Source organism: Rhinopithecus roxellana, chromosome 10, assembly GCF_007565055.1.
Source record: "Rhinopithecus roxellana isolate Shanxi Qingling chromosome 10, ASM756505v1, whole genome shotgun sequence".
Classification (NCBI taxonomy): Eukaryota; Metazoa; Chordata; class Mammalia; order Primates; family Cercopithecidae; genus Rhinopithecus; species Rhinopithecus roxellana.
The window spans coordinates 120484941-120509739 of NC_044558.1; the positions used below are offsets into that span (position 1 = coordinate 120484941).

At 44.1% G+C, this 24799-nt stretch overlaps 1 protein-coding gene and 1 pseudogene across 4 annotated transcripts in view; one reads left to right on the top strand and one right to left on the bottom strand.

The window, feature by feature from the left end:
* Window positions 1-24799, bottom strand: part of TMCC3 (transmembrane and coiled-coil domain family 3) — a 314353-nt gene that overhangs the window by 7425 nt on the left and 282129 nt on the right. For all 4 annotated transcript variants that reach the window (XM_030939344.1, XM_030939345.1, XM_030939343.1 and 1 more), the window contains exons 2-3: window positions 4635-5551; window positions 2368-2503 (exon numbers count right to left, since the gene is read on the bottom strand). In XM_030939344.1, the coding sequence (XP_030795204.1) occupies window positions 2368-2503; window positions 4635-5551 (1053 nt within the window). The remainder of the gene's footprint in view (window positions 1-2367; window positions 2504-4634; window positions 5552-24799) is intronic.
* On the top strand, window positions 14460-14766 carry LOC115899994 (annotated as a pseudogene).

The window sequence follows — 24799 nt, forward strand, 5'->3', positions numbered from 1 at the left end:
TGAACTCCTGGCTTCAAATGATCCTTCTACCTCAGCCTCCCAAAGTGCTGCGATTACAGGCATGAGCCACTGCACCCCGCCCACCTGGCAACATTTAACATTTAAATGGTTCAAGTTTCTCGAATTAGCCAGTGGTGAAGCAAACTCGCCTAATCTAGAACAGGGCCAGAAACCTCCCAAGTGTCTTTTGAGATGTGGTCTCTGGGGGCAGAATTTCCCATCAGCTCCAATGTGCTGGTTCCCAGAATTGTCCAGGTAGGCATCTGGGATTAGCACAGGCTCAGCCCTCAGCAGAGTGGAATAAAATGTGGCCAGTTGAAACTCCAGCTCACACACTGCGGGAGAAAGTGCTATCATTATGTTTAATTTTCTCCCTTGTAAAGTGGGGCTTGGACTCACAGCCTTCAGCCTTCCTAGAGCTGGAGAAAATGACTACTGTCCACAGAGAAAATCCATAAAAATGAAGCTGGGCATTGCTTGAAGAGTACTTTTTTAAGAGACACAGGGCCTTACTCTGTCAGCCCCTCAGGCTGGAGTGCTTTGGCACAATCACTATAACCTTGAACTCCTGGACTCAAGCCATCCTCCCACCTTGGACTCCTGAGTAGCTGGGACTACAGGTACACACTGCCACACCCAGCTAAATTTAAAAAGTTGTTTTTAGGGATCGAGGGGGGGGGTCTCACTATGTTGCCCAGGCTGGTCTCGAACTCCTGGCCTCAAGTGATCCTCCTGCCTCAATCTACCAAAGTGCCAGGATTATAGGTGTGAGCCACCAGCCCTGGGCAATTTTTTTTTAAGGCAATCAAGGAACCTGGGGTTGTTTCACTACGTGCTAGGATCACATTAGGTAATACTGGAGCACAACTTTGTTTATATTGATCCCATTATCCTTTCCTTCCATCCACCCAGATCCTACCCACTCCTTCCAGTCCCGCCTTCTCCAGGACATTCAGTTACATTCCTTCCTTAAGGATGATTTGCAAGACCTTGTTTAGGCCACTTAACCTCTCTGTGCCTCGGTCTCCATATCTGAGAAGTGGGGATAATAACAGAAACTACCTTAAAGGGTTGCTGAGAAGTAAATGGGAAAAGAGAAACCTGTGAAGTGCCTTGCTAGTATTGAGCATACAGTATGCACTGAAGTGCTTTAATTTCTTACAAATACGAATGCTATTATTATTATTTTATTTATTTATTTTTTGAGACAGACTCTTGCTCTGTCATCCAGGCTGGAGTGCTGTGGTGCAATCTCAGCTCGTTGCAACCTCTGCCTCCCGGATTCAAGTGATTCTCCTGCCTCAGCCTCCCGAGTAGCTAGGACTACAGGCGCGTGCCACCACGCTCGACTAAATTTTTGTATTTTTAGTAGAGATGGGGTTTCACCGTGTTAGCCAGGATGGTCTCGATCTCCTGACCTCGTGACCTGCCCACCTTGGCCTCCCAAAGTGCTGTGAGCCACCGCGCCCGGCCATGTGAATGCTATTATTTTATAGATGAGTGAATAGGCTCAAGTCTTACTCAGGGCCACACAACTGATACGGCAGACGTGGGACTGAACGTGGAAATGTTTTGCCACTAAATGACTGATTGCTCCCACAGTCCACAGCTTGCTGGGCACCATATGGCTAAATTTCTGTGGCTCACAGTGTCCGTGTCATGTAACTTGGCCCATGTTTGTGCTGTCTTGAGTTCTTTGGCAGCTGTACTATCCCACACTCTCCACCTAGGCAGTGAGTTCTTGAAGCCAGAGTTTGTCTCCTATTTTCACATTTTACAGTTTTGGTGGTGATGGGCTTGGGGTGGATTATAAATACTTGTTAATTGATTTAGGCAGAAAGTATAAAGAATATGGTCTCTTAGCCAGGCACGGTGGCTCACACCTGTAATCCCAGCCCTTTGGGAGGCTGAGGTGGGTGGATCACCTGCGGTCAGGAGTTTGAGACCAGCCTGGTCAACATGGTGAAACCTCGTCTCTACTAAAAATACAAAAAAAATTAATCAGGCGTGGTGCTGTGTGCCTATAGTCCCAGTTACTCAGGAGGCTGAGGCAGGAGAATCGCTTGAACCCAGGAGGCAGAGGTCGCAATGAGCCGAGATCACCCACTGCACTCTAGCCTGGGCAACAGAGCAAGACTCACCTCAAAAAAAAAAAGAAAAAGAAAAAAAGAATATTGTCTTTTTACTTACTAATGTCTATAACATGAACTAGTGGGGTTTACATGGTGCAGAGAAAATGTGCAGAGAAAACATTTTGTCCCATGTGCCAGAAACCCTCTAGGACTTAGGCATAGACATTTAGACTGTAAAATGAATTAAGGCCAGGGAAGAGCCCAGGTCTATGTCTAATCACAAAGAGAAAGGTACCTGGATGTCCCGTGAGCGCTCGTAGGCCTGGTAGGCCACCTTCTCCTCAATGCTGGCCAGCTCCTGCTTCAGGTTGGCCGTCTCATGCTGATGCAGGTCCGTCAGGTCATGCAGCTGGTCCTCCAGTCGCTCATACCTTTAAAAGAGAGGAGCCAATTCCGACTGTGACATTTCACAGCACACTGCGGGACGATGTCCTTTTCATTTTCCTGCGCCAGTACCTTTTGGCTTGCTCTCATCCCCTGATGGGCTGTTTTTCCAAAAGAGTAAGGTTAAGCTGTGGGAAATGAGTTTTTGGAAAACACTGAGTCCCAGCTCTGGAAAGATCCAGTCTCTGGGGTCTTGACTCTCCATCCTTGCCACTGGCGGTGCACACGGGTCAGACTAGCACCTTAGCTAGATGCAGTGACCTCAAGATAGAGCTCATCAGCTGATGCATTCGCCAGAGCCAGGCAGGAGACAGGGCTCTGTGGGATCCTGCTAAAGGAGGGCCAGGACCTCTGGTGTCTGTGGTGCCTTCTCCCTCTTCTGCTCTGACACTGTTGTTGGGGTTCATGGCCAGAGAACCCACAGGGAAAGCACCATGCTTTTAGTATCACCTTCTACTCTGGAGTCAACTCTACTATTTCCCAGCACGCAAACACGCACTGATTATGGATTTCAGCTCTTGGAACCTAAGTGACAATACAAAATTAAGCTTATTACAAATTATAGATGGTTCACCACACGGTGTTTCAAAATGTCCAAATCTAGGCCAGGTGCGGTGGCTCAAGCCTCTAATCCCGGCACTTTGGGAGGCCGAGGTGGGTGGATCACGAGGTCAGGAGATCAAGACCATCCTGGCTAACATGGTGAAACCCCGTCTCTACTAAAAATACAAAAAACTTAGCCGGGCGTGGTGGCGGGCTACTGTAGTCCCAGCTACTCAGGAGGCTGAGGCAGGAGAATGGCGTAAACCCAGGAGGCGGAGCTTGCAGTGAGCTGAGATCGCGCCACTGCACTCCAGCCTGGGTGAACAGAGCGAGACTCCATCTCAAAAAAAAAAAAAAAAAAAAAAAAGTCCAAATCTAAAGGAACAGAAGTACAAAGATTCTCATTCCTGTGCCCTGCCCCTTTCACTGAAGATGATTTTTCTCATATTTGAAACCTCAGCCGGGTGCAGTGGCTCATGCCTGTAATCCTAACACTTTGTGAGGCCAAGGTGAGTGGATCACCTGAGGTCAGGAGTTGGAGACCAGTCTGGCCAACATGGTGAAACCTCATCTCTACTAAAAATACACAAATTAGCTGGGTGTGGTGGCGGGTGCCTGTAATCCCAGCCACTTGGGAGACTGAGGCAGGAGAACTGCTTGAAACCGGAAGGCGAGGTTGCAGTGAGCCAAGACTGCACCACTGCACTCCAGCCTGGGAGAAAGAGTGAAAACTCCATCTCAAACCCCTCTGCCCGTCAACAACAACAAAAAAACATCACATAAGGACTTCAAGATTGATGTACCAAATAAAATTAACTTTGTTGCATAAGTTATGCATAAGTGTTTTTTACTTGATAGTTGTTATAGAGGGAAATCAAATACAGAACTCTGAATTAGTGTAATGACACTATAACGGAAGTCCACTGAATCAGAATCTTAAGATGCATGTGAGTCATTGCCTGTATCTGATAATTTAAGGGACCCACACATAAATCCTTCTCTAAATTGTCAGGTAAAGGCCACAAATTATAAAACTTAGAATCATGAAGAACAGAATTGTTGGGTATCCCTTATCTGAAATGCTTGGGACCAGAAGTGTTTCAGGTTTTGATTTTTATCAGATTTTGGAATATTTGCATATACATAAGGAGATACCTCAAAAATGTGACCCAAATCTAAAGACACCATTCATTTGTTTCCTATGCACCATGAACACACAGCCTGAAGGTAAAAGTGTACCGTATTTTAAATAATTTTGTGCCTCAAGTTTGTGTTTTTATTTGTGGAATTTTCCAGTTGTGGCATTGTATTGACACTCCAAAAGTTTCAGATTTTGGAACATTCTGGATTTCAGATTTTCAGAAGAGGGATGTATCAATACATTAGGGATGTACTGATTGCTAAACGCCTTTTAATCCATATCCATATTTGTTGAAAATACAACCATAAGGCATTCTCATTTCAAGCAGACAATCTCTCTGCAGTAACTCATCCTTCTAAAAAGAATGCTACACCTATCACATACCCACTAAAATTAAAAATTAAAAAACATGCCAGTAGAATACTTTGAAATACCTGTATCTTTCCTCTTGCAGCGTCTGGGAAATAAAACCATATTCTCTCTTAAACTGCACCTTCAGCGCCTCGATGTCCTCAGCCAGTTGAGCTTGGGTATCCTTGATCTCCCTCAGTTCCTCCAGGATCACGGCGAGCTTCCCCTGGCTGTCCAGCGTGCTGGCTCCACCAGCCCCGAACGACTGGTTTCCGTTACTGTCGGCCGAGCCTGACGTGCCGCTCGAACATTCATCATCACTGCCATACTTGGGTTTGTTCACGATGGTAGCGCTGCCCCCGTAGGCCCTGGCACTCGCCTCTGGCCTAAACTCATCTAAGGAATTTTTCAAGTGAGCAATGTTGTCGGCGCTGCCAAATTTATTCCGGATCAGGTTGGCAAACTCTCTGGACTTATTGAAAACAAACACAGGTGGAGTGAGCGAGACCCCTGGCATGCCCGATTTGCTGCTCTCCATGCAATGGGGGGCAGTTCGAGATTTCACGTGGGCATCTTTCAAAGAGCGATGTATATCCTTCAGGTGGTCTTTGGAAATGTCCTTGGAGCTCCTGGAGGCTCCATTCTGCTCGATCTCTCTGAGCTTTCGATGATACTGCTCTAACTTCTTCTGCAGCTGGGCGATGGAGTGAGCTGATTTCTGATTCTTCTTCTCAAAGACTTGCTTGATACGTCCCGCCTGCTGCTTGTCCGCGCTGTTCACTAGTTTCAGATACTCTGCAACGTTCCCATCGCGCGATGTTTGCTCAATTTTTATCTGCTCTGTTACCTTTAGAATTTTTTGCTTCAGGCTGTCTGCAGTGAGTTTGACCTTGTGGAAGTCCAGGACGCCATCTGGTACATCAAAGTTGAGGTTGGTGTCTGACCCCCCCCGGCGTATGTTCAGGGGCAGGCTTAAGGTATTCATGTCATGACGTTCTACCTGAAAGAGACAGGAAAGAAGCACATGAAAATTTGAAGTCAAAGAGATAATTACTGTGATAGAATCTGTGCACATACAAGATACATACATTAAGTCCCAGATTTTCAAACTACAAGTGTCACAGGATAAAGCAACCGTGCTGTCCCCTCCAGTTGAACATAGGGGTGGCCTGGCTCCTTCCTGCATCCATCTACACTAAGTAGCTGTGAGATTTGGATCTCCCAGGGTATCCACTTTTTTGTGTGATGAGACAGTAACCTGGCTCCCAGGGTAGAAAATGCAAAATAGAATGAGGTCACCAGTCAGTCCTGGTTTCCCAAAGTGCCCAGGTAACTGGGATGCCTGCCACGCCCCATTCACTGGGAACTTCACCACTATGGGGAACACATCCAACTCAGAACTCACTCACTTAATAGAAGGAGAATCTTTAAACAAAAAAGAAAGATGGGGAAAAATAGGAAAAAATATACGAGCAGGTACATCCATCAAACAAGAACATTATTTTCTTAATGGAATCATTAAATAGATGTGACAGAATAATACGGTATAAGATTAACTTTAATAACTGGGTAATACAACAGTATTTATATATGGAAACAACCCCAAACCACACCACAGTGATATTAAAAAGAAATAAAAAAGGGGCGGGGGGCTGGGTAAAGTGGCTCACACCTGTAATCCCAGCACTTTGGGAGGCCCAGACAGGCGGATCACCTGAGGTCAGGAGTTTGAGACCAGCCTGGCTAACATAGTGAAACTCCATCTCTACTAAAAAATACAAAATTAGTTGGGCGTGGTGGCAGGCACCTGTGATCCTAGCTACTCGGGAGGCTGAGGCAGGAAAATCACTTGAACCCGGAAGGTGAAGGTTGCAGTGAGCCGAGATCATGCCACTGTACTCTATCTAGACTGGGCAAGAGAGTGAGACTCTGTCTCAAAAAAATAATAATAAAATAATGATAAAACTCAGACCACATAAAACAGCTTTCTCATTCAAGGGCGATTTAGGGAAAAGAACTGCAAGGCAGCGCTGAGTTTCCTGGTGAAGCGGGTGGCAAGTTTGTGCTCTAAAAGGAAAACGCAGAAGCAGATCATATGCCAGGGTCCATGGATGTCTCTCATGGCTTGTCTCACTTCATTACCATGCCAGACAAAGAACATACTAGATTCATAAACATGTAGAAACCGAGGGGTAAAGCCAGGATTTGAATCCAAGTCATCCTAACTGTAATCCTCTTTCCATGTCAGGTCACTCCATTGTTGATACCCCCGGAGGATGAAAAACAGCTCTTTGTAGAGTTCAAACACAATCTACAAACAATTCTTAAGATCCAAACTGAAGCATCTCATTTGTCAATATCCCTTTGATTAGAATAATGACTTGATATACAGTCTTAATAGAAATCAAATGAGAAGCAAGACAATATTCAGTATGTTACCTAATTTTAAGGAATTAGTGGGTTGATACCAAAAAAATTAGTAAAAAATTAATGAATCTCACACTCAGTGATATGATTTGGATCTGTGTCCCGATCCAAATCTCATGTTCAACTGTTCCAATCCCCAATGTTGGAGGCGGGGCCTGGTGGGAGGTGATTGAATCATGGGGACGGATTTCTCATGAATGGTTTAGTATCATCCCTCTGCTGCTGTTCTCATCGTAGTGAATCCTCGTGAGATCTGGTTGTTTAAAAGTGTGTAGTACCTCCCCTCTCTTGCCCGCATCCTCCTGCTTTCGCCATGGGAAGTGCCTGCTCCTGCTTTGCCTTCCACCATGAGTAAAAGCTCCCTGCAGCGTCCCCAGGACCAGATGAAGCCATGCTTCCTGTACAGCCTGCAGAACTGTGAGCCAATTAAACCTCTTTTCTTATAAAGTATCAGGACTCAGGTATTTCTTTACAGCAATGTGAGAACAGACTAATGCACTGAGTGATCCAGACTCGAATATGGACCATATCCAGCAACGGGTACTAACACTTCACCACATAATAAATCCTGCCCAGTGCTTTATTCCAGAGGAGGGAGCACAGCAGCACAGTGGGACACCATCCCAGATGGGCGGGTCAGGCCTCCTCCACAACTTACAAACATTCGTTAGCATTAGCTCTTAGCCCCTCTTTTCCAATGCACAATTTTGTCATTAATTACAGACACTGGTTGCTTTATCTGGCAGAGAAGCACCATATAGGAAAAGCTGGAAGGAAGCAAATGCCCAATCGCTACAAGACTAGAAAACTGGATATATGAAAAAAGGATAAACAAGTTGTGACTTCACTTGGTCAAGAGGGAAGGATGGGGATAGGGAATAAAGAAGGTATAAAATACTCTTTAAGTCCTAGAGGGTCGACCACAGGAAGCTCAAGGAATCTATGTACCTGTGGCTCATTAGTGGACACGAACAGGAACAGGTTCAAATTATAGCAACAGAGAATGCACGAAACATAGAAAATGTTTATTTTGGGCAGATAGGTAATTAACGGTAACTGTACAATCACTGAGGCTACAAATTTGATTTTACTGGAGATATTATATCTGATCATGCTACTCTATGTCTTAGAAACTTCCTTTGGCTTCCTAATGGCTACTAAATGAAATAATATAACCTGGCATATCATTTCATTTAGCAGGCATTAGGAAGGGCCTGATGCCCACCACCTTTCAGGCCTATCTTAAGAATATCTTAAGTGAATCATACAACCTAAATTCCCAGAATGTATATGAATTTTCTATGGATTTTCTCATATGCATGATATTCACAATGCCTGCCACCCATTTAGTTATGTTTATTGAAATCCTACATATCCTTTAAAACCCATTTCAAGGGCCAGGCATGGTGGCTCATGCCTGTAATTCCAGCACTTTGGGAGGCTGAGGTGGGCGGATCATGAGGTCAGGAGATCGAGACCATTCTGGCTAATATGATGAAACCCTGTCTCTACTAAAAATACAAAAAAATTAGCCAGGCGTGGTGGCACGTGCCTGTAGTCCCAGCTACCCGGGAGGCTGAGGCAGGAGAATCGCTTGAACCCGGGAGGTGGAGGTTGCAGTGAGCCAAGATGGTGCCATTGCACTCCAGCCTGGGTGACAGAGTGAGACAGCGTCTCAAACAAACAAACAAACAAACCCATTTCAAATGCCCCTTCTGCCATGAAGCTTTTCCTAGTCCTGGTGGAATGCCCCCTCTCCATTTTGTGACATGCCTGTTGCTCTGTGCTTGTCTTGTGGCACTTCCTGACTCCTCCTTTGATCACCACCCATGCACTTTAACCCCCCGCAGACTGCAAGCTCCTTTGGGGAGGCATGATGTCATAGCTGTAGCCAACTTGAAGTTCTAGTACTTTCCTAGGAGGCTGTCAGTAAATGTTTGCCTACTGAACCAAAGTGCCATCATTCTTTATTCCAAGGAGTCTACCCTGGAATCATTTAAGACACATTTCCATTGAGCCAAAAAATAACCTCAGAAGTTGTGCTGGCATAGCCCTGACAATTCCAGGTGAAGATAGTTTCCCAATACCTGGATAATAAATCCGGCACCATTTGAAACCGATTCAACTAAACAGAGATTTTTTTCCGAGTATCAATGTGCAACAAGATACACAAATACAAATAAGGTCTTTTAAACTTTAACTGAAGCACAATTTATACTCAGAAAAGAGCACATTAAATAAGTACAAAGTGAAATAAGTACTCGATGAATTTTTACAAACTGAACACAATGTGTGACCAGCAGCCAGTTAAAGAAATAGAACAGGCCGGGCGTGGTGGCTCACGCCTGTAATCCCAGTACTTTGGGAGGCCAAGGAAGGTGGATCACAAGTTCAGGAGATCGAGACCATCCTGGCTAACACGGTGAAACCCCGTCTCTACTAAAAATACAAAAAATTAGCCAGACGAGGTGGCGGGTGCCTGTAGTCCCAGCTACTTGGGAGGCTGAGGCAGGAGAATGGCGTGAACCCGGGAGGCGGAGCTTGCAGTGAGCCGAGATCACCCCACTGCACTCCAGCCTGGGCGACAGAGCGAGACTCCGTCTCAAAAGAAAAGAAAAGAAATAAAACAGAAGCCTCCCTTGTGTCCTCCTTCAATCACAACGACATCACCTCCACCTCCAGGGGCAACCATGATCCTCACTTCAAACAGCATACATTAGTTCTACCTGTTGTATACATGTATTCTTCTTGTCATTTTTCACTCAGCACTGTTTGTGAGTTTCATAAGAACTTGTTTCTGCCCTCCTGGAGCTCACAGATAAGATGAGATTAAGTTATTTAAAATCTGATTGGCATTCTCTATTGAGAAGTCCACAACAACATCTAGAGGTAAAAAGGTTTTCATCCTTGACCTTACCAAACCGAGCAGTAAGTCAACATCTGTTCTTACTCCTTTAATTCTTTTTTTTTTTTTTTTTTTTTTTTTTTTTTTTTTTTTTTTTTGAGGCGGAGTCTCGCTCTGTCGCCCGGACTGGAGTACAGTGGCCAGATCTCAGCTCACTGCAAGCTCCGCCTCCCGGGTTTACGCCATTCTCCTGCCTCAGCCTCCCGAGTAGCTGGGACTACAGGCACCTGCCACCTCGCCCGGCTAGTTTTTGTATTTTTAGTAGAGACGGGGTTTCACCGTGTTAGCCAGGATGGTCTCGATCTCCTGACCTCGTGATCCACCCGTCTCGGCCTCCCAAAGTGCTGGGATTACAGGCTTGAGCCACCGCGCCCGGCCCTCCTTTAATTCTTAACTGCACCAGGGCTGGTCATCCAACTCTGAGTCTCAAGCAAAGCCTCGTGCTCTCACAGACCTCTCATTACAGGACAGCCTTGTATGCACAGGATATGCACAAATGGCCAAATGACTTTTGACTTACTTTACGATTTAACAATGCTTGGCATGTTCTCAAGAGTCCAGGTTGGAGAAAGCAACAGCATTTAAAGCCCCAAATCAATCAATCTTACTGCCTGTCAGCAAATCTCAGTTAAAAATGCTTGATGAGGGTATACAGTTGGAACTATTACAGGCTGCTCCTTTTGCCCTTTTATAACCCTAGCACTGCATGGGATAATTGAGAGACAGCTGTACCCATTGTTGTTAGATGCCTGTAAATTCCCTGAACACAAACTGAAATTACATGTGAGTGCTAGAAGAAAGCTGTCAGAGTCCTCCACCCTTCGTTTAATCCAGACTTGGTACTGACCCTATATAATACACTACACAGTGCAGCCTGGTTTCAGGGTTAGGACGTAGGGAGGACCAAGGTTTCTGATTATCTAGACTCAATGTACACTGTGTGGATCAGGACACTGTGTTCCTGTTTGGGCGCTGACATTTACTAGGTATGTTTTCTTGGGTAAATTGAGTCACCTCTACGGGCTTCCATTTCTGAATCTATAGAACAAGGAGACAGAATCAGACAATTCAGAACTAATACTGCACAACTCCATCAAATGTAATCCAAGCTATCATTACTGTGAGACAGCACTGTATCATAAGGAGACCAAGGGCTCTGGAAACAGACTGCTTTGGTTTCCATCCTGGCACCACTCTTAAGAGCTGTGTGACCTTGGAAAAATGACTTAGCCGCTCTGTGCCTCAGTTTCTCTTCTGAAAAATGGAGATAATGATTCTTCAAAGAGTTGTGAGGAATAAATGAGAAAATGTATGTAAAGTGTTCACCTCTTCAAGTGTGACCTCCTGGCACACTGAATGGTTTCAACAAATGTTTATTACTGTTAGCATTTCAATTCCATTCTAAAATGTACCTAAATTCAATTTCATTTAAAAATGTATGTAAAAACTGAAAGGGAAACAAACTCCGAAGTGTTAACAGTGCTGACCTTTGCACTGTGGGGTTATGGGGCGGCATTCTTTTGTATTTTCAAGTTTTTAAAAAATAAAATGTATTACTGTTTTGGCAGAAAAGATTTTGCTTTTAAGAATGACTACTAGACTCTTTCAATTCTTCCAGAATACTTGGCTGTTATTACTTTAGATGAAAGGCAGAACCGCCTACTGAAACGCCATTCCTAATTGTGTTTTCTTTCTGGCAGCGGAGACATTTCCACTGTCACCCCAATGCTCTGGAACAAAGGCTGAGGAAAAGCTGAGTCCCGGACAGACGTCAAAATCTAACCCTGCGCCACCTCTGCAATCAACCAGGCCTCCAGTACAACACACCAAGCTAGCTCACCTTACTCACTAGACGCAGGCACAGCAACTTGGTCATGACCAGCATGGCTTGGACACACTGTGCAGGATTCATGGAAGGCTGTCTCCCAACAGACTCTGTATTAACCCGCTAAAGCTCCAGAGGGAGATGAACCAAAAGGGAAGGGTACCAACACAGAGGCATGCCACTCAACCCTCCATCAAACAGAACTAGAATGGGGGCCTCCTGTGGACCCCGAAACGACAGGGACGGTGGCAGGGGTGAGTCCTCTGAGGTTCTGGAGGCCACAGAGTAGCCAGAATGTGTAGGGATGCAGAGCTATCAGAACAATGTGACAGATGACAACTGCCTGCTTAGTCTCAAGGCTAAATATAATGAACCTTTGCTTAAAGAAAGGCTGTTTGAGCCTCAGGCATTGTAAGAAAAGGGTCAGATCCTTCAAATGGGCTGGCATTTCCAAGGCAACAGGTATTCCCAAGTACATGGGAGTGAAGATTTATGCACAGGTCCACAAGGACCTGCATGTTCAATACTTGAAGGCTTTTACAAGTCTTCATGGCCTTGGTATGTAAGTCAGTATCACTGACATTTTTAACTATTAATCATTTTAGCTGAACTCTATTTCAGGTCTAGAGTCTAGGCAAACCTTGTTCAACCCACGACCCAGCATGGCTTTGAATGCAGCCCAACACAAATTCGTAAACTTTTTAAAATCAGTATGAGACTTTTTGTTTGTTTTTTGAGACAGTCTCACCCCGTCACCCAGGTTGGAGTGCAGTGGTGGAATCTCAGCTCACTGCAACCTCTGCCTCCTGGGTTCGAGTGATTCTCCTGCCTCAGCCTCCCGAGTAGCTGGAACTAAGGCACACGCCACCACACCCAGCTAATTTTTGTATTTTTAGTAGAGATGGAGTTTCACAATGTTGGCCAGGCTGGTCTTGAACTCCTGACCTCAGCTGATCCGCCCGCATTGGCCTCCCAAACTGCTGGGATTGCAGGTGTTAGCGACCACACTTAGCCAGTATGATACTTTTGTTTTTTTAACCTCATCAGCTATTGTCAGTGTTAGTGTATTTTATGTGTTGCCCAAGACAGTTCTTCTTATTCCAGTGTAGCTCAGGGATGCTAAAAGATTGGAAACCCCTGGTCTAGGCTGCTCCTACGATATGCCATCCAGAATGTGCTAGGCTTTGCCATCGTATTAAAGTCAAAATCTCAGTGGCTATAAAAGAAAAGGCTTATTCCGTGCAAATGCTAAAAAGTTTGCTGTGAGTCAGTGGGGAGACCCAGGTTACAGTGGGGCCTCTACCATCTGGACATTCTCTAAAAGAGACACTTTCTCCACTCATTACACTGACCCTACCTAACTTCTAGGGCACAGGGAAGTATAATCCTATTACAAGCCCAGGAGGTAAAATATGTTAGTGACACGTGTAGTACCTTTCTTAATTGTTAAAAACTCTCTGAGGTAGGTTCTACTATTATTACTATTTTATAAACTAGTCACAGAGAAGTTAAGTAAATTGCCTGGGGGCACACAGCCAGTAACCGGCAGAGCCAGGCTGGAAATTCAGGCTGTCTGTCTCCAGTGCCTACCTGCCTAACAATGACTGAATACTTTTATTGTGAGTCAGGCACTGCGCTAAAGACTTTTTTATGCATTCATATATTCTTCACACCAAGGCTTTTATGAAAAACCCAAGGCTTGTAAAGGGTATGTTTCTTGAAGTCCATGAATAATAAATAGCTTAGGTGGGGCTCAACTCAGGTTTATGAAATATGCAAGACTTAGCAAGATTTGTACCAGCTCAGCCCCAGATCCTGTGAGAACCTCTGTAATGCCCTTAACATGGTCATCCATTGTATGGATAATCTGGGCTTGGTTTAGACTACTCTGTCAGAAAATTCTCCCTCAGGCTGAACTTGAAATAATCATGGATGTAACTTTGTGTCCACAGCACTGGTGTAGCTTCCTGGAGCCACACCAATCAGGTTTGATACGGTCTATAAAATCCACTTTTTTTTTTTTTTTTTTTTTTTTTTTTTTTTTTGAGACAGAGTCTCTCTCTGCCACCCAGGCTGGAGTGCAGTGTTGCGATCTCGGGTCACTGCAACCTCCGATGTTTAAGCAGTTCCCCTGTCTCCGCCTCTCGAGAAGCTGGGATTACAGGTGAGTCCCACCACGCCCAGCTAAATTTTTTTTTTTTTTTTAGAAGAGACGGGCTTTCACCATGTTGGCCAGGCTGGTCCTGAACTCCTGGCTTCAAGTGATCCACTTGGGTCCCTATTCTAAAACATAAACAGTGATTTGGTCCAAATAACTTTATGAAGATAAAAAAAAAAAGCTTACTGCTAGTATTGGAACAATGCCTACGCACTTATAATCACTAAGAGAGAGAATGAAATAAAAGCAGAAGATAAAAATAAAAGACAAAGGACCTCTGGAGAAAGAACCCCTGTCCCTAAGGGCCTAGGGAGTGAGGGGTTCATACCTGCCCACGTGGGAAAAGGCAAACAGCAGAAAAACCCTGATCTGCCTAGAGGGAAGGGAGGGTGCCCTTCTCTATACTGGCTGATACAGCTGGGAGACTGAGGTACTGCTCAGCATGGCCCCACAGCGGGGTACCTTTGTGTGTTCTCCCAAAAGAACAGGAGCTTTTCTATCAGAAACTAGAAGGGTTGTGTCCTCATGCTTCCAGAGACTGGAGTTGCTCGCGTGTTCTCGCGAGAGGCGGGACAGGGCGCAGGGTTTGAAGCATGTCAGACGATGCGGACCAGCAACAAACTACCAACACTGGAGAGGAGCCCCTGGAGGTTATTGGGCTCAGCCTAGATGAGCGAGTTTATGTGCAAATGAGAAATGACTGAGAGCTTCAAAGTAGAGCACATGCTTATGATCAACATTTAAATATGATCTTGGAAGATGAGGAAGAAACTGTGACTACTATAAAAATTGATGAAGAAACATATGAAGAGATATATAAATCAAGGAAGCAGAATATTCCAATGCTGTTTGTCCAGGGAGATGGTTGTGCTGGCTGCCCCTCCACTAACAGTTGGCTGAAACAATTTGTCCTGTATGGAAAATAGGAGACTTTGTACAGTACCCTTTCTAAATGTATAAGACATTCAAAAGAGAAACCTGCATACATTCTGATATTAAGAAATAATTCTGGGGATTCTCCCACTCCTGAAATGAATTGATTTGCAGATAATTCACAACTTCTTAAGCTAAATGGCATTTTAATTTTTCTAAAGCTCTTCCAATAAATAATGACCATCAAGATGCAGAGCTCTTTTTCAGGACTTGTCTTGCTCTATTATTCTCACAATTTCTGATTTTTTTTCTTTAAATTAAAATTGGTATTTCCTCGTAAGAAGAAGAAGAAAAAAGAAATACATAAGATACAGTGGCTGGGTGCGGTGGCTCACACCTGTAATCTCAGCATTTTGGGAGGGGAGACTGCTTGAGCCCAGGAGTTCGAAACCAGCCTGGACAACATGATGAAACCCTGTCTCTACCAAAAGAAACAAACAAACCCAAAATTAGCGAGGCATGGTGGCATGACTTGTAATCCTGACTACTTGGGAGGTTGAGGCAGGAGTGTCAGGAGCCTGGGAGACGGAGGTTGCAGTGAACACGAATCGTGCCACTGCACTCCAGCCTGGCAGCCTGGGCAACACAGGGAGACCCTGTCTCTAAATATATACATATGACATCACTAGTCCATCTCCCTCTTGCTATCCTGGGGTCACATTTGACATGCACTTGCAAAATGTCTAGTCAGAGTCAGTGAACACGGAACCCAGGGAAGCTAACTGAACCACCGGATCCCCGCATCCTTGCTAACAGAGCTAACCTTATACTGGAAAAATAACTCCAGAGGCTGGATAAGGCTCCTTGTCATCTGTTACCAGAAACATATTAATACCTTCATGGGACACCTACACAGAATATTCAATACCTACATGTGCTAGAAGAAAGCTGCACTTTCCCCATGGTGTACTGGAGAGAAAAAATCTTAAGGATCTTCATATGGTATCCAGAAGGACATTTTATTAGGAAAGTGTCTTAGTATAGTGTTTATTCTAATTTGTTTAGACAAGGAACATTTCCTTTCATAGTTCAAGTTTGACAATAGCACACTCCGGACTTTAAATAAGTGCACCGTGTACGGCACGGGAACTGAGTCAATAGTTTTGCCATAAAGGTTTTATTCCTCCCATCCCCCCTTCTTCCTTTCTTGGCATCACTGACAAAAGAAATTCTGTAGCCTCAAGAATTCTATTTCTGGCCAGGCGCAGTGGCTCACATTTGTAATCTAAGTACTTTGGGAGGCTGAGGCAGGTGGACCACTTGAGGTCAGGAGTTCGAGATCAGCCTGGCCAACATAGTGAAGCCCTGTCTCTACTAAAAATGCAAAAAAAAAAAAAGAGCTGGGCATGGTGGCAGGTGCCTGTAATCCCAGCTACTCGGGAGGCTGAGGCAGGAGAATCACTTGGACCCCGGAGGCAGAGGCTGTAGTGAGCCAAGATTGCGCCACTGCATTCGAGCCTGGACAACAGGCTCCAGCTTAAAAAAAAAAAAAAAAAAAAAAAAAAAAAAAAAAAAAAAAAAAAAAAAATCGATTTCCTGAGAGCAGGTAAAGTAAAATCTCATTACCCTGGAATTAGGGATCATTCGGAACAGGAGCTAGAATACATATATCTTTGATGGCCCAATCCTTTCTCCAGACACTGCAAATTAATAGTGTAAAGGAGATTAGGCAGTGTTTAAGATTCTCAAAAACAAAATCTTCAAGCATCCTCAAGCACTCACAAACACTTGATACTGTAATTAGAAATAATTATCTTCAGCCAGGCGCGGTGGCTCACGCCTGTAATCCCAACACTTTGGGAGGCCGAGGTGGGCAGATCACCTGAGTTCAGGAGTTCCAGACAAGCCTGGCCAACATGGCAAAACCCCGTCTCTAATAAAAACACAAAAATTAGTCGGGCATGGTGGCAGGCACCTGTAATTCCAGCTAATCAAAAGGCTGAGGCAGGAGAATTGCTTGAACCTGGGAGGTGGAGGTTGCAGCGAGCAGAGATCGCACCACTACACTCCAGCCTGAGTGACAGAGCAAGACTCTGTCTCAAAAGAAAAAAGGAAAAAAAAAAAAAAAAAAAAAAAAAAGAGCCAGGCATGGTGGCAGGTGCCTATAATCCCAGCTACTCAGGAGGCCGAGGCAGGAAAATCACCTGGACCCTGGAGGCAGAGGTTGCAGTGAGCCAAGACTATGCCACTGCATTCAAGCCTGGACAACAGGCTCCATCTCAAAAAAAAAAAAAAAAAAGAAGAAGAAGAAGAAGAATTCTATTTCCTGAGAGCAGGTAAAGTAAAATCTTGTTACTCTGAAATTAGGGATCATTTGGAACAGGGGCTAGAATACACATATCTTTAATGGCCCAATCCTTTCTCCAGACACTGCAAATTAATAGTATAAAGGAGATTAGGCAGTGTTTAAGATTCTCAAAAACAAATTCTTCAAGCATCCTCAAGCACTCACAAATACTTGATACTGTAATTAGAAATAATTATCTTCTCATTAAGCCTCTATCAGGCAACAGTGGTAATCTACTTTGAGTTACATGCACTTAAAAAATGTATCTTTCTTCAAAATAGCTTATAAATCACACTTCCAATAAATACAAACTAACCCTTTACAAAATTAGTCTGACCTGGTAAAGATTTCTACGTACTAAATCTACGTAAGAATTAAATTAAAGGGAGAGAAAGGCCAGATTCAGCAAGAATGTCCTTTGAGAAGTAGAAGGGAAAGCTATGGTGATAAAAATAGACCTACCTTAAATGAGCACCAATTGCAGGGCAAGGACAGCCACAGTCCCTGGGGAGGAAACTGTGGAGAGATATGAGGCAATACCCAAAAAAGGCAACTTCTAAGAGAAGCAGGGAGTCTGGGGGACCCCGTGTACCTTGAAAACGAGCAAATTTGGGAAAGGGAAGTGTGCATTTAATATCTGCCCGTTACCTCTCCAGGCCTGGGAACTAAGAACCATGTCTTTTAAATTAAATACACAGAGAGAGAGAGAGAGAGAGAGAGAGAGAGAGAGAGAGAGAGAGAGAGAGAGAGAAGGTCTCTCACTCTGTCACCCAGGCTGGAGTGCAATGATGCAATCACTAGCTCACTGCAACCTTCAACTCCTGGGCTCAAGCTATCCTCTCGCCTTAGCCTCCTGAAGTGTTGGATTACAGGCGTGAGCCACTGTGTCTGGTAGAACCAGGCCTAATTTTAGGACTAAATACACAACAAATGTCCACTGAAGCTTTTAGTTCCTAACTCAGAAGAGAAGGAGAAAAGGGGTGAGCAAGAGCTGCTGGGCACTAAACTTAAGGTCTTTTGGGGGGCAGTTCTGGAAAATTTCCCATCCATGCTTGTTCATTCCCATAGGTTTCTGGCAGTGTCTGTCAGTAAAACCTCCCCAGGAAGAGGGGAAGCCAGCAAGGAAAGGGATGTGGGAATACCACGTTTACTCCGGGAGAACCGCCCCCAGGAAAAACGAGTCTCTGAGGCCCTTAGAGAACAGAGAAAAGAGGCCAAGCCTGGGAGCAGAGGGTCTGCCTACTGCCGTGCCCTGGCGGCCCAGTCTTCTCTATTTCCCATCACATTCATTCACCACCTCACTTACCCCTAAAACACGCAGGGTGGGTCTTCTTGGAAGGGACCTGTACTTTGTGTAAGTTTCTAAACAACAGTTACAAATCCAGCACCTGTCTTGCAGAGTCTTTTGGCATCTCCAGCCTGAACGAGCTCTATCAGACCATGCTGTGTTCACTATAGGTACCCTGCACAAGAGGGAAAGTAATTTGTTTCCTAGAGTATAGTTTCCTAGATAAATAAGTGAATATAACAAGGGTGTGCAGTATTATCTATCAGATAACAATAATTGTTTCCCTTTTTGCCTTGGATGCTAGGAAATTTAGAATCAAACTTAGAGTAACTCAGTTAGATCTGGTGATCAGCCTATTTGTTTTCCCCTCCTTTTTTGACTTTTGGATATTAGCATTACTCTAACTGTATCTTCCATGTGTCTTATCATAATCATAATCTTAGTGGAAAGAGGTGGGTATACTTTAACCTGCTTATTAAGAGGCTAGGTATGTCATCTTGCCTGGAGATGAACACTATACCAGCACTCCTATGTTTCATAGGGGGAATGTGGTCAAACATACCCAGCTCATGAACCTGCACCACTGCTTCCCCATCCCCATTCCTAGGGCATCCAGAGAAAGCCACATAATGGTCACAAATTGGCTCATGTCCTTTGAAAAGCTGCTATGTAAGACTAAGCCAGGAAATAGTGTTTGGTACTGGAGCCCCAAAGTGCATTCCCAAAGCATATGCAAGCCTCATAATTAAATTATTCTCTGAGGGTGAGGGTTTCATTTATTTTTGGTAGTATAACAAATACTGGGGGGAAAAACATATATACTGGATGATTTGCAGTATAGAATTTTCTTACAAATGGATCAGACTACTACTAGCTATCAGACAAGGCTTAGAAACAAGTAGCTTTTCAAGAGTAGAAGAAAAACCGATCAACAGTCATTTCTTTCCCTTTGCAATGCTGAAGCTAATTTTGCGCAGTTTTATTTTTCTAATATAAGCCAGCAGTATCATCACCAAATGGCAATTAGAACTAAAAAGCTGCCTTTAGTTGTATCAAAATAATATAGCATTCCACTTAAATTAAAAAAAAGTTCATGAAAAGTACATTCAATCAATATTTTGGTACAGCATTTATTTCTGGCATGGAAAAACAGCCTTACTTTGAAGTTGTGCTCGGCCTTCAAATGAGGCCATCAATATAAAAACTCTGATTTCCCTGAGTTGAATAAAATCATCTTTTCAAAAGATAAATCAGATTATACCCTGTTCTTTCCCAAAGATCTTTAATGTTCCCTAAAGTGTGAAATACTTAACAAAGAATTTAAGGCTCTCTTGATCAGGGTTCTATCCTAGTCATTTTCCAGCAGATCCATCCACCATGATGTTTTAAGCACATTTATGTACAGCCCCTAGGGTAAGGCTGGACCTTTATATACACCCTCCTTTAAGCCTCCTATCTCCATGTCATTAGCTCTGCCTTGCAGATTTGAAAGTGGGAGGCATCAAAAAGTTATGGTGACAGCTAAGAAGACACAGAGCCAGGATTTGTACCAAAGTCTAGTTTTTAACCTCCATCTTATTCCATGTGTGTGACGAGCCAGTCACACCTGAACACTGCATGCACTTTGCTCTTTCTGTGTTTGTTCCTCACCCTAGATTGGTCTCCTTCCCAATTCACCTTTCAAGGACCAAGTCAAACATGTCTCTTTCACAAAGGTTCTCCCACCCCCACGCCCAGCTAGTATTGACTGCTTCCTTTGTGCTTCCCCCTATTTGCACTGATTCCTCATACAGTGCTTATTTTTCTAGGTATGACATGTGTTTGAATAACACATTTGTTTCTCCAACATTTGGATGCCTCCTTGGAGAGAAGGATCATCTATCATCTACTAGGCCACCTGTGTCTGCTCCACACTCTTTCCTCAATAGGACCTTAGTTCTTATTAACTGAATCAGTTGTTGATTAGCAGCCAACTAGGGCAGCCAGTTGTTTAGGGACAAGTGGCTCAGCTGTTTGCAATGAGATCAAGAAGAACCTGCAACTGAGGTTGTGTTGGGTTGCTTTCAAAACAGACCGGACTGTGAATGGTTCATGGCTTGTGACACATGTGAGAGGTCAAATATGAAACTGATGTGTTTCATGGCTCTTCACTGCTCCAAGCAGAATATAGGTGATCACTTACCAAATGATAAATATTGCCAGGTATGGTGGCTCATGCCTATAATCCCAGCACTTTGGGAGGCAGAGGCAGGAAAATCACTTGAGCCCAGGAGTTTGAGACCAGCCTGGGCAACATAGTAAGTCCCTGTCCCTATTAAAAAAAAAAAAAATGAGCCAGGCATGGTGGCATGCCTGTAGTCCCAGCTACTCAGGAGGCTGAGATAGGAGGACTGACTGAGCCCAGGAGTTTCAGGCTGCAGTGAACTATGATTGCTCCCTTGCACTCCAGCCTGGACGACAAAGCCAGATTCTGTCTCTAAGAAAGAAAAAGAAAAAGAAAAAGAAAAAAATAATTAAGATCTCCCACTTTCAGAATATGCAGGTGTGATCCTTTCCTCCCTAAGGGACCTTTTCCCTGGGGGGACCATTGTAACTGTGGCAGACAGCTCAGGTGCCTCCTCCTTTGGACACACCCATATGTTCTGACTCAATCCACTATTTGTGATGGCATAAGGAAGCAGTCTTAAATAATTTCTCAGGCCAGGTGCAGTGGATCACGCCCGTAATCCCAGCACTCTGGGAGGAGGCGGGTGGATCACCTGAGGTCAGGAGTTTGAGACCAGCCTAGTCCAACATGGTGAAACCCCGTCTCTACTGAAAATACAAAAACTAGCCAGGTGTGGTGGTATATGCCTATAATCCCAGCTACCCAAGGGGGCTGAGGCAGGAGAATCGCTTGAACCTGGGAGGCGGAGGTTGCAGTGAGCCAAGATCGCGCCACTGCACTCCAGCCTGGACGACAGAGCAAGACTCTGTCTCAAAAAGTAAATAAATAAATAAATAATAAAAATAAAATAATTTCTCTAATGCAGCAGCAAGGTTCTGAAATGTAGTTTCTTGTCCCTTAGGAAATCACAATTTGATAGAACAGGAACACAGAAATGAAGGACTCCTTTCACCCTCCAAAGTCCAAGAAGGCAACGACTTGTTTAAAGGACACAAGCAGGCCTCAAGAAGAATGGCTCAAGAGAGGACAGAATCTTGCCGGGATCATTCAAGTTTATCAGAAAAGAGAAGCCACCAGTTACTAAGGACTCATCAGCATCAAATAATTTTCTAAATGGTTTTGGCACCTTATTTTATTTTTCCTTTCAAGAATCTGATATTAGAATTAAAACTCCCATCTTCTCAGAAAAGTGACTCAAAGCTAGTAAGTGGCAGAGCTGTGTGATTCCTTCCAGTGCAGGTGCACCTGGCTCCAGGAATATCCTACCTTTTCTTGAGCTCTGTGTATGCCAAACCATTTATCCTACATATACCTGTTTCCTATAACCCCTAAAACCCCTCAAATCTACTTAGTTTACTCAAACCATTGTGTTACCATTAAATACTGCAAATGTGAAAAATATGTATGATAGAGAAACCAGAAGAGCAGATACAGACTCCTTTAGACTCCTTGGTGCCACAGGGCAATTACTGGAGATGTTCTCAATTTGACATTCATAAACAGGAAAGAAACGAGCTTCAATCCCAAGATACCTTGCATAATAAAAAATGTGGGTAACTTCTGTTTTACCCACTACCAAAGATCCTCAAGGCCGGCTTATACATAAACTCTCTCTTTGGCTAAAGCTCCGGCAGGTTCTACAGTCATTAAATGCTCTGCTATCAATAAGAGGAGGCTTTCTTCTCCCACAGCCACAGACGTTTAAAGGCTCCAAAGATTCGTGTTTCAGGCAGAGAACAGTCCTCCTCTAAGATCATACTGTTTTGTGATCTGAGATAAAAGAAATGACAAAAAAAAAAAAAAAAAGAACAGTGGACTGTGATTTTAAAGATAAACACTGTACCATGACCCTTCTTAGAACTACTAAGTCTATATTTGGGTTGGCTGTATTTCCAAAACACAGGCAACAGACTTCCAGGACCCACCCACAACACTCGCAGCAACCAGGCAGCTCAGACCTCATGGGAAAGCTCTGATTCCACAGCCATGTATCCTAAATAAAGGTTTGCTTCCAGGGTGGTAGCACAAGCTAGTGGTTCAAGGCACAGATTTCAGAGCCAGACTGCCTAGGTTCAGCATTGCCATGTGAATTACCTCATCTTGGGCAAGTTACTTTCTCTATGCCTTAATTTTCTCATCTGTAAAATGAGGATGGCAGTATCTACTAGTTCACAGTGTGACTGTGAGGATTACAGGAACTCATGATAGGGTCTTGTACAGAGTAAATGCTATAAGTGTTGGCCATGGTTTATCAAACCTAACATACCCCAGATAGGCGGGTTCTTCAGAAGACTCCAGAGCCAAGAACAGTGATGCTGCTGTCACCATCATTAAGCTCTTTCAACAGAAGCCGATCATTGTCCCCATTGCCCTCACATGCATGGAGTGTTTGTGTGCACACAAACTGCTGCTTGTCTATGCATCTTGCAGCAGAAAGGAGGGTGGAGAGTGGAGAACAGGATCTCAAATTCATACCAGGAGGTCCCGTAAGAATCAAGTTTCAATGAACCTGAACAGGAAAGACAATTTTTAAAAGATACCGCCCCCCTCCCCACACAAAAGCCTAAGATACTGCTTTACAGTCTTACCTAGTATTTAATTTGACTTGTATAAAGGTACCTTACGTAAAATCACTAAACTTTACATTCTCAACAGCCAGTTCTCAACGTTTCTATAATTGTCACGAGTCTTCTATGTTGCTATTTTCAGTAAAACTAGGACTCTGAAGTAAGACCCTCAAGACAGATGTCTAACATTTTCCACCTCCAAGTCTTTAGGCAAAACAAGAGAAAATCGTATTAGAAACGCATATCTAATGATTATAACTTGCTACTTCCTCTAAAAAGCCTCCTTAGCCTACTTTTTGAGAGTATTATGGCATGGCCAGGCACAGTGGCATGTGCCTGTGGCCCCAGCTATGCAGGAAGCTGAGCAGGAGGATTGTTTGAGCCCAAGAGTTGGAGGCCAGCCTGGGTAACACAGCAAGACCCCATCTCTAAAAAAAGGAGGGGTGGGGGGAGAGAGAGAGAAAATGAATGAATGAATATGAATTATGCTTGGAAGCTTGTTTTTACAGATACTATATTGGGGGTTTGGGGACTGGGTTATACTTAATTCCATGACCTTAGGTGTAAACAGCATAATTATTTTATCGATGTTCTCGCTCCTTCATCTCTTCTTTATAACTGTCACCTGTTTTGTTTTGTTTTGTTTCATTTTTTGGCTTGGTAGTTTCTCTCCAGATTGACCCTTCCTTGCTATCCTCAGGGCCATCTATCTTAATCCACATCCTCATTTCCTATCTCACCTATAGCAAGGGCAACAATTTAACTGGGTTTCCTTGTTTTCAGTGTTCTACTCCTTCCATCTAGTCTATAGGAAGTCATTACACTGATCTTCTAAACTCCCACTTCCATCACATGAAAACACTGCTTAAGATGCTCAATGATTCTTCCTTCAGTAAGGAGATTGGATTCCTTCCCTTGCTAGTACTTAAGCCCTGAGTAAATTTTTCCTATTCAACTTCCAATGTCTTCCTCCTTCCGTCATCATCCACCAAACAGATCTCAGCACCGTGGTACATGAACACATTTCTGGACTCTGTTTCACCTCAACACTTACACCATTCCCTTCTGGACACAGCATCTCAAGGCCTCTGTCATATCCAAATCCTACCATTCTTCAAGATCTCTTCCATGAGGCCTTTCCAAAGGACTTCTTCTCCTTCCTGATCCATTCTGGCGCTTTTTTTTTTTTTTTTTTTTTTTTTGAGATGGAGTCTTGCTCTGTCGCTGGGGCTGGAGTGCAGTGGCCGGATCTCAGCTCACTGCAAGCTCCGCCTCCCGGGTTTTACGCCATTCTCCTGCCTCAGCCTCCGGAGTAGCTGGGACTACAGGCGCCCGCCACCTCGCCCGGCTAGGTTTTTTTTTTGTAATTTTAGTAGAGACGGGGGTTTCACCGTGTTAGCCAGGATGGTCTCGATCTCCTGACCTCATGATCCGCCCGTCTCGGCCTCCCAAAGTGCTGGGATTACAGGCTTGAGCCACCGCGCCCAGCCATTCTGGCTCTTACGTTTACTGTTAGATGGGTCCCTCCTTGTTTTATCATCTTTGCTGGGTTTTTACTAGTTACTGAAAGCATTCACTTTCTTAGGTGCCATACAACACTCAGCACAGAATGCGCAGTATCACTGAGCAGCAAATACCTATATACCAACCCAATTTCTCTACACTGTAACAAATTCTGAATGAGCTGTCCA